This window comes from Herpailurus yagouaroundi, unplaced genomic scaffold (genome assembly GCF_014898765.1).
Source record: "Herpailurus yagouaroundi ecotype Mexico unplaced genomic scaffold, PumYag 139, whole genome shotgun sequence".
Lineage (NCBI taxonomy): Eukaryota > Metazoa > Chordata > Mammalia > Carnivora > Felidae > Herpailurus > Herpailurus yagouaroundi.
This window is the reverse complement of record NW_024412394.1, coordinates 64,846,773-64,860,415: the sequence shown is the minus strand read 5'-3', so window position 1 is coordinate 64,860,415 and position 13,643 is coordinate 64,846,773. Positions and strand designations below refer to the sequence as shown.

The 13,643-nt window shown below is 39.9% G+C and overlaps 1 protein-coding gene across 1 annotated transcript in view; it reads right to left on the bottom strand.

The window, feature by feature from the left end:
• The window catches only part of CRYBG1 (crystallin beta-gamma domain containing 1), a 185,933-nt gene that overhangs the window by 109,767 nt on the left and 62,523 nt on the right, over positions 1-13,643 (bottom strand). The window contains exon 2 of the mRNA XM_040474289.1: positions 5,871-6,009. Within this exon, the coding sequence (XP_040330223.1) occupies positions 5,871-6,009 (139 nt within the window). The remainder of the gene's footprint in view (positions 1-5,870; positions 6,010-13,643) is intronic.

Below are 13,643 nucleotides of genomic sequence, written 5' to 3'. Positions count from 1 at the left end.
GCCAATCGGAAGGTGAAATGTAGCATTGGAATGGATGAATGATACTCACAAGTCTATTAAGAAAGTCACTATTGGGAAGGTCTGACCTTAGTAAATACCTCAGTCTCAGGGTGAGGGTTGGAGGTTAGACTTCAGGATTTGGAAAGTCCTACTTTTTGTACAATGATTTTAGAACTGTCCTTGGTGAGATTAGCAGCCTGGGCATCTTGAGACAAAATGAGGGAGCCCAGTGATCAATGTTCATGTAATGTGTCCTAGGCCAACCCAACAGTGGACAAGATACAATATGACGTTCCCTGGGATGGAGCATGGTGGGGGTGGAGTGAATAAGTCTGAAGCCTCTTAAGTACTTCATATTTTGAACCTTGTCTAGTCTAAGAAATGAGGTAAGGCTAGGATTGAGCATTCAGAGAAAAATTAGTGGACCCATGTGGAGCAGCTGGAGAGAGAGAGAAAGGAGAAATAATGGGGTGGGCAGAGAAATGGGGCATCACCTCTCTAAGTGCGCAACCACCATGGAAAATGAAAGTGTTAGAAAATGTTTTTTTCTTCTTTGCTACCTCCATAAATGCTTGTTGAACTGGACTGCTATACTTCTTGACTAAACTAGAATAACCAGGCTGGAAACTGGAAAATGTTCCACATTTATTTTTTTTTAATTTTTTTAAATGTTTATTTATTTTTGACAGAGAGAGAGAGAGAGAGAGAGAGAGCGAGCATGAGCGGGGGAGGGAAAGAGAGAGAGGGAGACGGAATCTGAAGCAGGCTCCAGGCTCTGAGCTGTCAGCACAGAGCCCGACACGGGGCTTGAACTCACAGACTGAGAGATCATGACCTGAGCCGCAGTCGGATGCTCAACCAACTGAGCCACCCAGGCGCCCCTGTTCCACCTTTAATTAGAAGATGAATTAGGCAATAAAAAAGCTGTCAAAAGTGATTATGGTAGAACCATTTCTGAGATAGTCGAGACTAGAGCAGACACCTGTCTGTTTTAATGACTTGAGAGCATCCCAATCTCAAGAGTGAGATTAGAGAGTCACAGATATTTCCTGAATGGTGGGGCAGAGAAACACTGACAAGAAGCAAAATCTGTACATGTGACTTCTGAAGGCACAACACTGATGTGGCAAAATTTTTTCTCCTCTATAGATCATAGTTACCTTTTATTTTGGAAGGGGGCAGGGGCTTATTTTTTCTTTTAAAAAATATACGTGTACACATACTTACGGACAGTATGGTATGCACAGCGGCTTTATCCAGGTCATCAAGAATGAAAGAATCCAAATGGTTAAAACAAAAGAGTTTTTTGCTTGAATTAATCAAATAATTGCTATACCTGTTTATTCCATTTTGCTTGTTTGAACTAGGCTCTAGAATGATTAAAATTTTACTCATAATCACTATAGTCACATACAATCTTCTAGATCAAAGTAAGTGACTATAATTGAAGACAAATAATTTTTATACTAGAAATCATAGAAATTCTCATTAAGGTAATTGCCTTCTTTGAAGATGCTGATTTAAAATTTTTTTAAAGTTTATTCATTTATTTTGAGAGAGAGAGAGTAAGCATGAGCCGGGGGTGGGGGGCAGAGAGAGGGAGAGAGAGAATCAGAAGCAGGCTCTGTGTACTGTCAGTACAGAGCCCTTCGTGGGCCTTGATCCTATGAGCCGTGAGATCATGACCTGAGCTGAAATCAAGATTCGGATGCTCAACCGACTGAGCCACCCAGGTGCCCCTGATGAGGCTGATTTTAATGAAACAATACATTGCTCAGTCTTCTTGTTCTATTCTTTTTTAAAGAAATGTTTTCATTAATAAAGGGTGTTCCTTCATGTCCTAGAAATACCTCCATGTAGTGGAATTAAGACATTTTGACTTACAAAATGAAGTAAGCAGAAAATATAACATAATAAATATAAGTACATTAATAGAACACAATAATCTATACTGTTAATATCCTTACATGCAAAGAATGAATTATTCAACACGATTGTCATATATATATATATATATATATATATATATATATAATATATGTTTTCATTTAGTGATGCCACTTCCTTATGCTTTTCTCTAATATGAAAAAATGGTCTGCTAGAAATATAAACATTTTACATAGACATATCTTCTGGTTTAAAATGGACTAAAGATTTTATGCAGCCATTTAAAGGAAAGATAGTTTTGTACAAATAAATATAAAATCCCTGGTGATTTTTCTCATCTCAGATTTAAATTCTAGTAGTATTCTATCTTGATTTTTGTTGCACTTTTTCCCCTACTTAATGTATATATGCATTTGAGAGGCAATACCATCCTTGTAATTATAAATCCGTATTTCTGTTTACATAAGCAGGTACAGTAAATGAAGGATTTTAACTGAAGGATTCAATATAGCATTGTCAGCTTTAAGGAATGTCTTAGGAATTTTAATAGCATTTTAAATAAATAAATACAATAACAAAATGTACAGAACAAATATAGAGAATGAATAAATTCTGGTTGAGTGGGGAAAGGGAAATTGCTTAACTTTAATGCAAATAAAAATGTAAACACTCATCTGAATAAATAGGTATAACCAAGAGGGTTGGATCAACCCAGGAATCTTAAGAAGAATTTATGGCTTTCTGCTTGGGAAAGATGCCAAGGGTGGTCCTGATGCACCAGCCTAGTAAATCTGCTGATCCTCGAAGGAAGTGACAAGGCTCACTGCAGAGCAGACTAAGAGAAGGGTACTTTGGAAAGCATGGGAAGTGCCCTAGCACACAGGCACTCACAGTAGGTATAAACCACCCAGAATCTAAGTTGAGTTAACTTCTGTTTCCCAATGATACTGGCCAGGCCACTGTGGGGAGATGTCTTGCCCTTTTGAGAATGGTCCACTTACTCCTTTCAGCCAGGATCTCGAGACAAAGTTGAGAACACATTAGCAGGAAAAATAAAGTCTGCTCCACTGCTTTTCTCTTTCTCCAGGGCTGGTAGAATACGCAGATGAGGAAGATCAAGATAGCCAGAGCTCAGAAAGAGCAAAGAATAAGCAAAAAGGGATGGTGGATGGGAAGAAGAAAGGAAAGGGGCAGAGAGACAGAGACAATAGAAAGACCCAGAAGCAGACCTCAGAGCCAGTCCTTCCTACTATGGGTATTTGGCCATCTCTGAGGGGGAAGGTGAGGTACAAGTAGAGAGTGCAGGTGGTGCCTGGCTGACTCCATCCCGGGTGATGCTAGGAGACAGTGTAGCCAGAATGACAGTCTGCTGCTGCTTGCTTCCTTCTCCAGCTTCTTGCCCTTCTTCTATCTGTTCTGGCTCCCTCCTACACTGGGTTCCCAGTTCACCTGTTTCTGGCTGCAAGCCTCCCTGCCGATGGGTCTCCTACCCCCTGCCTGCCGTCGCAGTACTGAACTCTCTTGGGTTGGCCTTGGGGCCTCTCTGTGAGGGCTGCCCGGTACCCAGAGCTCCTTGACTGCAGCCTGGGAGAGCAAGCAAGGCTTGAGAAACCATGTCCAGATGGCATATCAGTGCTGGGAAGCAGACAGGACTGCTGTTGGGCTGCAAACCAAGGGAGAAGGGCACTCCCCACATACCCTCCTTGGCCATTCCTCTTGGAGGATTTGTTTTGTGCCCCAGCTCTGAATGCTGCCACCAATTGTTTCCTGGACTTGAGTAAACCTACAGAGTTACTTTTATTTTATTAAAAAAAATTTGTTTTAACATTTATTTATTATTGAGAGACAGAGAGACAGAGCATGAGCAGGGGAGGGGCAGAGAGAGGAGGAGACACAGAATCCAAAGCAGGCTCCAGGTTCCAAGCTGTCAGCACAGAGCCCGACGTGAGGCTCGAACTCACAAACCGTGAGATCACGACCTGAGCCGAAGCCAGACGCTCAACCAACTGAGCCACCCAGGCGCCCCACTTTTATTTTAAGTTATTAAAGGACAAATGTAGGAAACAACTTGAAACTCTAGCTAACTCTAGTCCTCTAGTTAGGACCTAGTGACTAGATTTATCAGGTTTTGTTTACAGTTATACACTATTTTTCATAAAGAAAAACTAAATGTAAAACCAATTTGAATATAAGTATAAATTATGTGAACTAGGTTTTTTAATTTTTTCATTTAAATTTGATTTTTTATTTTAACATTTTATCAAAATTAATTTTGTATTTCTGGTACTCTGATTGATATTACGCTGTTGTGAGTTAGAAACCTTCCCTACTGAATTTCCCTACCTATTTTTATCATGTTCTAATAAAATACAAAATAAGAACAATCTTTTTTTTTTTTAACGTTTATTCATTTTTGAGAGACAGAGAGAGACAGAGCATGAGCAGGGAAGGGGCAGAGAAAGAGAAGACACAGAATCTGAAGCAGGCTCCAGGCTCTGAGCTGTCAGCACAGAGCCCGATGCAGGGCTCGAACTCATGAACTGTGAGATCATGACCTGAGCTGAAGTCGGATGCTCAACTGACTGAGCCACCCAGGCGCCTGAGAACTAACAATCTTATGTCCCCCCCCCCCACTTTTTTTAGTGCTTTCTATTACTAAGTAATTAAAAAATTGCATTCTAAATACATTTTTTAAGTTTATTTATTTATTTTGAGAGGGAGATAGAGAGCACACAAGGGAGGAGCAGAGAGAGACAGAGAGAGAGAGAATCCCAAGCAGGCCCACATGGTCAGCATGGAGGCCGACACAGGGCTTGAACCCACAAACAGTGAGATCCTGACCTGAGCTGAAGCCAAGGGTTGGACACTCAACCAACAGAGCCACCCAGGCACCCCTAAATTTTTTATTCCAAACTGTGGTAAAATACACATAAGATAACATTTACTGTCTTAATCATTTTAAGTACACAATTCAGTAGCGTTATGTATATTCTTATTGTTGTACACCCAATCTCTAAGACTTTTCATCTTGCACTAATTATTAATTTTTAGGACATAGCATTACTAAAGCAAATTTCTTTTTGGTGGGAAGAGGGTTTCTTTCATGACACAATATGGCAACCCTCACTGATCTCATAGTAGTAGGTTGTAACAAGAAGTGTACTTTCCAACCTTCAAAGCATGGCAACTAAACCAGCTCTCACACTGTGAGTAAAGACATTATTGAACTTTCCTACTGCAGACAGGTGAGTGAGTAATATCATTTTATGAGTGAATGAATGTGTTTAACATGCATATGCTTCTCTGTCTCCCACTTTGGGGAAAGCTCTTTTTCTAAGGCAATACAATTGAGTCAGAACTTTCTGTGCAAACATTTAGATATTAAGAAGTGATTGCTGATTTAATGATAACAACTCTAATATTGTTGCAGTAGGAAATAGAATAAATGCTTTTTATGGGAATTCCAAATATTGATGTTCTACTTCTTTGTATACCTTTGAGTTAAACCAATCTGTGTAAAAAGAAAAAAAGCAGGCGAAAGGCACCTATGGCAATGAGGAAGGACATCTGAAGCTAGCACAGAGCAAAGATTCACGCTCATCCCTTGAGACTCATTATTTATTATCATGGTGCTTTGATATGTAATGCCCTTTCTATAATTCATATTCCTTTTAAGTATGTGGTTTTCAGTCAGACAGGGGCTATTTTACCATTTTTTAAAATGTTTATTTATTCTGAGAGACAGAGAACAGGGGAGGGGCAGAGAGAAAAAGAAAGAGAGAGAGAGAGTCCCAAGTAGGCTCCACGCTCTCAGCACAAAGCCCAATGCAGGGCTGTCTCATGAACTGTGAGTTCATGATCTGAACCAAAATCAAGAGTTGGATGCTTAACCAACTGAGCCACCCAGGCACCCCTATTTTACCATGTTTTAACTCATGGAAGTGTTTGTTGGTGGGAGCCAAATATTGGAAATGAAGCATTACCTTTTTAAACATTCCAGGTTCCATAGGTAAAGGACCAGGCACCTCACTGGTGATGTGAAGGAACTGGGATTCTCCACGGTGCAATGCAACTCTCTGGCACTCTGGAGCCACATGGCCTCCGTCCACTACCTCCAAAGCTCTGGAAAGAATGAATACATAGTTATGTCAATAACCTATCAAGAACTCTGGAAACTCAAGAAACCCAACGGCACATCTCTGTCTCCACATTTCCAATTAGCCCAAATAAGGAATTATTCTTCAAAACGTACACAAGATTGTAGATAATTGGTACTCTCATACACATTCAGCAATAAACCTTGATGACTTCACCATGTGGCCAACAGAACTCTTGTAAACCCTATGCAGAAACAACTTAGAGCTAGATAGTAGGTAAATAGTAGTTATAGACAGGTTTAGGCATAAAAGCAATCCAATTTCACTTTATGATTTCTTGGTGCTCTGCTATCAATGCTTTTAAGAAAAGAAAGCAAGAAATTTTTAAATTTCCTGAACATTGGAAAGAAAGCAGGAACTGAATCCGTTAGAAGAGGGATCTAGACAATGCCAAGGAAAGGGAATCATTCCCAGGATTTTATTAGACTTAAAAGAAATGGAAACAAATGAAGGCAGAGTGTTCTGGAAAACTCTGGTGGTTGTCTACCCAAACCATTTCCTTTATCCAAACAACCAGACAACCTCCCACCAACACACACACATGTACTTTTTCTTTGCTAATAACACTGATTTTGTTCAGATATCCATCCTCCATGTGCCTCAAAGAAAGCCACTTTTGGCTCAGTAGTCAAATATGATTGGTCTGATCCTGGTGTCCCATCCCCCTCACCAGTAACTGTTTTAGGTATATACCCACACATATCTCTGTTGCTGATATTACCCATTGATTTATGTCTCTCTGACCCTCTAAACAGATTGCACTTTGCCTGACTTATCTGGTGCAAGTCTGGCCAATGAGATGTAAGGGAGTCTGCTGAAAGAATCAGTCAAAGGTCTTTCTCTGAAAAGAAGGTTTACAGAAAAAAATAGCTCTTCTTCCCTGCAGACCAGTGTCATGCCTGCACATGATGAATGTGACTGCCACTTTAGGACCATGAGTGGCATTAGCCTATGGAGAATAGATGGAGGAGAAAGCAGGACAAAAATATAAGAGCTTGAGTCTTCAAATATATTGCTGAGCAATTGAATTAACCAATCTTAGACCTGCCCTGGCTCTAGAGTTCTTGTTATGGTACATAATAAAATCTCTATCCTTTAAGCCATTTTGAGTTAGGTGCGCTCTATTATCTGCAATTGAGCATCCTAAGTGATACAAGGGTTGATATATTTCTTAACTGTATTATTAAGACTAGATAAAGATCCTGGAGCAGGATAAGGGCTTTGCATGAAGAATGCTAATGAAGGGAAATCCAAGGCTTTAATAATTCACAGGAGAAATCGAAGGTAGGTCTAGTTTCTCAATCGCTGGAAGAAGGGGAGGCTATTACAGATAGTCCAGGGAAGGTGGTTGCTTCACCCGTATTTCTGAAACAGGAAATGCTGAGTGTTTGTAGCACAGCCAATAACCCCCAACCTTCCTTTGAGGGGAGGAGGATGAGGATGTATTGGCTGACTTCTCTTTCCTCCTGACCCAGATACAGGCAGTATGGCTGTGCACCTGATCACAGGTGCCATTATTTCAAACTTGGCTCCAGGACTCGGTTGGGAGATAAAGAAGGCCACAGGATGTGTGGGCTGGGAGGGCTTCACAAGCAGAGCTCAACTTCAGGACAGCTTCTCACCTAACCCCAGATGCTCAGGCTACCCCACAAGCATTTCTAGTTCCTCTCAAGAGTGTCAGACACAGACCTTGTACTCATAGGAAATTTATTGTGCAAGTGTGTCTGCTGAAACCAATCTTCATGATATAGTACACAGAAATAGTAGACTTAGAATCATGCCAGAAGGTTCCTAAGACCTTTTTTCATTTTTATTTTTTTTAAATGTTTTTATTTATGCTTTGAGAGAGAGAGTATGTGTGGCACGCACAAGTGGGGGAGGGGCAGGGAGCAAGGGAAACACAGAATCCGAAGCAGGCTCTAGGCTCTGAGCGGTCAGCGCAGAGCCTGATGCGGGGCTCGAACCCACAAACTGTGAGATCACGACTGAGCTGAAGTCTGATGCTTAACTGACTGAGCCACCCAGGTGCCCTCCTATGGTAACTTCTTAATAGCATCTAGCATTCATTCTTTCTGCAAGCATTTGTACATCTCTTGCTTTGTGTCACGTGTCAAAGTGCATAAGATGAACAAAGTGACATTCTGCCCTCAAGGATATTAAGACCTGGTAGACAAGATGCTCATTAAAGGGGCACTATTAATTCTAAATAATAGTTGCATATGGAGCTACATGCAGATAAATCTCCCTAACCTAAAAGTCAACCTTAGTAAGTGTTTGCAACACAAAAGGTCAATCGGAAAGGTTATTTTTTTTCCTTCCTAAAGGGTAAATTTTAGTTTAACTCCTGAGTAGGCTATGGCTAGTTATAGGAAAGGCTCTTTGGTGAGAAATTTAAGATTTGTAAATGAAGTACAATTTTCTTTGTGAATAGTCACTACTGGTCTCTTATTAAGGACAACATCTCTTGGGTTAAAAAAAATAATAAGACAAAATAAAATAAAATCCCCTAAACACTGTCATACCGGTCTGGAGGTTTAGCAGAAAATAATTTATTACTTTGCTAATTATAATCTGTACTTTCCTTATTTTAGCTAAGATATGTTGCCAGAAATTAAAGAGTTTCAGTGTTAAGTCTTTCATTTTACTGAGATTCATAAATAAGTGGAATATGTGCCAGCTCATCCAGTTACTCTCTCTGTTTCCTTTTTATTTGGCTTGGTTTTAAAAACCAGAGTGCCCTTTTCCCTGGAGATTAAATTGGTATAAAATTAATAATGGCAAGACTGTCTACACTTTCCTACGTTAAAAGCCACATGGCTATTTCCAGACAAATCCAAGCTTTGTGAGGCTTGAAGCTTATATAATTTGAGAGACCTTCTTTAAGAGAAAGGTAACAAGGCATCTTACTTTTTCAAAATTTATAACATTAGGGCCTCTCCTGAAGCCTTGGGAGTGGCCCATGAAGTGTAAGTCTCATTTGCTTCCTATAACTCTGCTTCATGTTTTCCTAATTTCGTCTACTCCATCAAGTTGTTGCTCAAGCATTTTAATACATGTATCCCAATAAAAAGCAAGTTAAATGAGTTTCTTTATCTAATAATTCTTGCTTCAAAGTTAATGTACATGAAAAATAATAAAATGTGACACAAAACTAAAGGTTTAGGTTTAACTACAGGGTATAAGTTGATGCTGTACTGCCATCTATTGTCTACTCAAAGAATTCTTATTGTGTTCTGGTAGGCCTTGGAGCCATGATTTCAAAGTTACTGAAGGGATTTCCAGCTGCACTGAATTATTTCCTCATGAGAGTTTAAAACACCAGATATTAGAATCATTCTTCTGAATCAAGGCTGTGGTTGTATGGCTGCGTAAGTTTTCTGGCCATGAACAAAGAGAGAAAACTTTTAATTCATGAACAAGCTAATAGTATGTGTAGTTTTTTGGGTTTTTTTGTTTTTGTTTTTTGTTGTTGTTGTTTTGTTTTTGTTTTTTTGCTGCAATTGCTAAATGGTAGAGAGCTACCGTTTCCTGAGCAACTCAGATTACGGACACATACCACCAGATCATTCTAGACTTGAAAAGGCCCTAAAGATTACCCGGTGCAGTCCCTCATTGCAGATTTGAAGAGACAGTGGCTCTGAGAAACCATGAGGCTGACAGAACTGTGGGCCTGCTGATTACCCATGTGCATGGAACCGGAAGTCTGACTTCTATGCCAAGGCTCACAAAGAGGCAAATGACAGTGTCAGCATAAGGCTATGTAAATCTGTCCTATCTCCAAGACAAACAGACAAACATATATATTTACCTTGGAAACAGAGTGTTTTAAATTTACAGAATGGGTTTTTCTTTCGGAAGCAATGTTGTATGCAGACTTCTATTTTTCTCAGCTGAATAGGAGATGAAATATAGCTATGGCATACACTCAGATTTCAAGTCATACCAGGCTAGCGATTGGCTATGTGACCTTGGTTAGTTACTTGTCTTCTCTAAGCCTCTGCTTCCTCGTCTGCAAAATGGGCATAATAACCAGACTGTCATGAGAATTAAATCAGCTAATGCTCATAAAAATTAGCTACTGCTCATTAGCTTAGTACTGGCACATACTAGGTGCTCAGTAAGTACCAGTTATTTTAATCATGCATATGAATGCCAGTTAACATTTCCTGCATAATACCTCACTGGGTATCATATGGATGTTACGCTGGAGCTAGCATATTTATCAGTCTCAGCTGTGTAATGATATAGAAACAAGAATGGCAAAAATGGGAGTACATAACCCACTTGACTCCCAGTTCAGAGACTAATCTCAAATTCTCTGCAGATGAGTTTCATGATCACAAAATCCCCAGCTGGATGGAGAAATAAATATAATTTTCTATGTTCATTCAAGTTTTAAAACTCCAAAACATCCTCAGGGTGTTAGCAATCCAAAGAATACTCCAACATTAATGTAGGTATTGAGCTCAGCAAATGGTTAATAGCTTTTAATGCGGAAACTCTGCCATCTACTGGTTGCACAAGAGCAGTCTTCTCTCTCTCTCTCTCTCTCTCTCTCTCTCTCTCTCTCTCTCTCCTCTCTTTAATAAAAAGTAACATTTTAGTCCAATCAGCCTTTACCCCCCGGGTCCCTCAATGTTTTAAATGGCAGCTTGAAAGCTTGGGGCCATCTACCAATATGCTGTGTGGGGCAGAATGTCCAAGTTCCCCTCCTTTCTGACGACTGGAATGCAGATCATCTCTCCAACAAAGGCTGGGGACCTTTGCCGTAATAATTTCATTTTGTGAAATCTAGACTTTGGATACTACAGGGTATGTGAAATTTAACCAAGCTATCTCAGAACCAATAATACGTACGTTTTGGTCATTTGGAATCACTCTCCATGATTAATAAACTATGAAGCCACCCAGAACCAGGCTGGGCTCAGCAAGGTTTAGCTTTATTGTTGATGTTCCCAGAGGAAGGAAATATCTCATTCTGGGCAAGAGCCAAGAGGACAGGGGACCCAAAAAAACCTGGGGGAACAACTGTCCCAAACCCCAGGAGAACTGAGGAACTGAGGTCTGGGTCTCAAGGAAGGGCTCAGGTTCATTAGGAGACTCGTGTTTCATGCATGATTGCACATGCTCTCATTTAGAGGAGCTGAAGATCATGGTATTTTTTTCAACTTCTCTTTATAACATTCAGGTTGGACAAGTTTAGTTGTTAAAATATGAAAGAAGTTTTCTTGATTGCTGGTATTTTCCTTCTAAGGCTACCTGAGTTCCTATAATCTAATGGCAGAGAAGAGCAAATGTAGCTTTTCTTTTGAGGGCATATATAATCCCCAAAGAAAGACTGTCTAATGACCTTCCTAAGCTTATAAATAACAAATGAATAATGCAAGAGGGAGTTTTTAAAATTGCTATCCTTTGCAACACAAAACAAAGCTAGTGGTGATTATATTACCACGGGGAAGGCAAGGAGCAGGAAGCCTGGCAGAATATGATTATATGTTACAAGTGTAGAAAACCAACCCTAAATCATCAGAGGCAACACTGGGGAGTCATCCCTGGGCTCTCCTCTCCCATCACCCCATCTCTGATTACTGGTCAAGGGGCCCTTTGTCACCATACCTGACTTGCTATGAGAGACACTAAAGACACAAGCACGTAAGAGCCTCTGTTGGATGCACTGCAGGGAAGCTGAGAAGGGTGTTAGCCAACATCCTACTTAATAGTTTCTCTATGGGGCCTGAAAGGAGAAATTTCTCTCATTCTTAAATGCCAAAATACCTTTTCTTTTCCTTGCTTGCTGCCTTTCAGACAATGTAGACTGTGCACCTGATCATGAGTCAATTTTAGTAATGATATAGAACTTCATGAATGTACACTTCTGTAAAGTAATGATCTCTCAGGTCTCATCACATTATTATTCCTTTAGTTTTCTCATCTTCACCTACTTACATCGCTAATTGGATAGAAACTACCACAAATCCCTTGGAGGAGGAAGTGGTGGGGTATAAATATATGAAACGTGTTGCTTCCACGTCACCAGAATGACAGCCATCTACCCTTGTCCATTCAATTGGCCATTCATTATCCTAGTCCCCAACTTCATTATCTCTTCAATTTAGAAAGTTTTCTAGTTATCTTATGCTACCTTCTCTCCTGTATCCCCTAACCTGCTCTAATACTATAGATTGATCTTTCCGATGTATTCTCTTATTTCAAAACTATTAGATGGGTCAGCACTATGTTCACAATAGCCCCATATTCAAGCTCTTACATCTTCTGGATGCAGTCCATCTTTCCAAACATAGCTCCCTTACACACCCTACATTACAGGCAGTTTTGCTATCTTGTAGTTTCATTATAATCATTGATGCCTCTCTCACAGAGTAAGTTCTTTTATCTCAGAGAGTAAGTTCCTCATGGAGTTCAAGTGTCTGGTTCTCTCTGTTTCTGCCATGGCATATAACCACATCTGTCACATCACAGATGTTCAGCTAGGGTTTACTGGGTGAGTCAATATGAAGCCCCTTCTGCAAAGATGGTTTGACTCATAACTACAGCAGCTGCTTGCAGAGCCTGTGCTGTCGTGACTATTTCAAATAATGTCTGTATAAAGCTTTGGTTCAAAAGCACCTCTTCCTAACCACAATAGTTGCAGCTAGGCTGGTCCATCTGTTGTTATTTTCCAGAAGTCTATGGTGATGTCACACACTTTGAAGTTGACTTTATACCACCTTTATATGTATCACCTGCTTCCTTTATTTACCTTCGCCCCACCTAGCTCAATAGTCCAAAATGACTCTGGTGCCAACTACGATTAGTAAGAGTCTAGGACACTCTAGGATCCCTAAAGAACCTGGCACCAAACTTGTCTGATTTCGTTAGTCCTTCCAGGCATTCAGAGAAAATTATCTTTACCAATCTTGAGCTTTGATAATGCTTACATTGCTCCAAGCATTATTATTTTATAGCAACTTTAGAAGCAAAAAGTTTCAAAATAATTGTGTAATTGTTCCTTGTATCAAAAGTTTTTACCATTTACTGTATTTCCTGAACTCACAAATAATCTCCTTTTCCTACCAATCAAGTACTCTCAAAATTCTCACAGCCATAATTCCAAGATTTAAAGGCTCTACTCAATAGATTCTTACTATACAGTGTTCTATACATCTTATAAACCTAGAAGTGAGGATTTAGTCTTTGAATATTACTTATGAGACATATTAAACCTTCTCACACACAATATGGTGCTTCTAGTAAAAGCCCTTTGATGATAATATGAAACTAAAGAGATTATTTTATTTTATTAAAAAAATTTTTTTTAATGTTTATTTTTGACAGAGAGAGAGAGACAAAGCATGAGTGGGGAGGGGCAGAGAGAAAGGGAGACACAGAATCCAAAGCAGGTTCCAGGCTCTGAGCTGTCAGCACAGAGCCCAAAGCAGGGCTCGAACTCACGGACTGCGAGATCATGGCCTGAGCCGAAGCCAGACGCTCAACCGACTGAGCCACCCAGACGCCCCTAAAGAGATTATTTTAAAATATGAGAATGAGTTTCTTTCTTTCTTTCTTTCTTTCTTTCTTTCTTTCTTTCTTTCTTTCTTT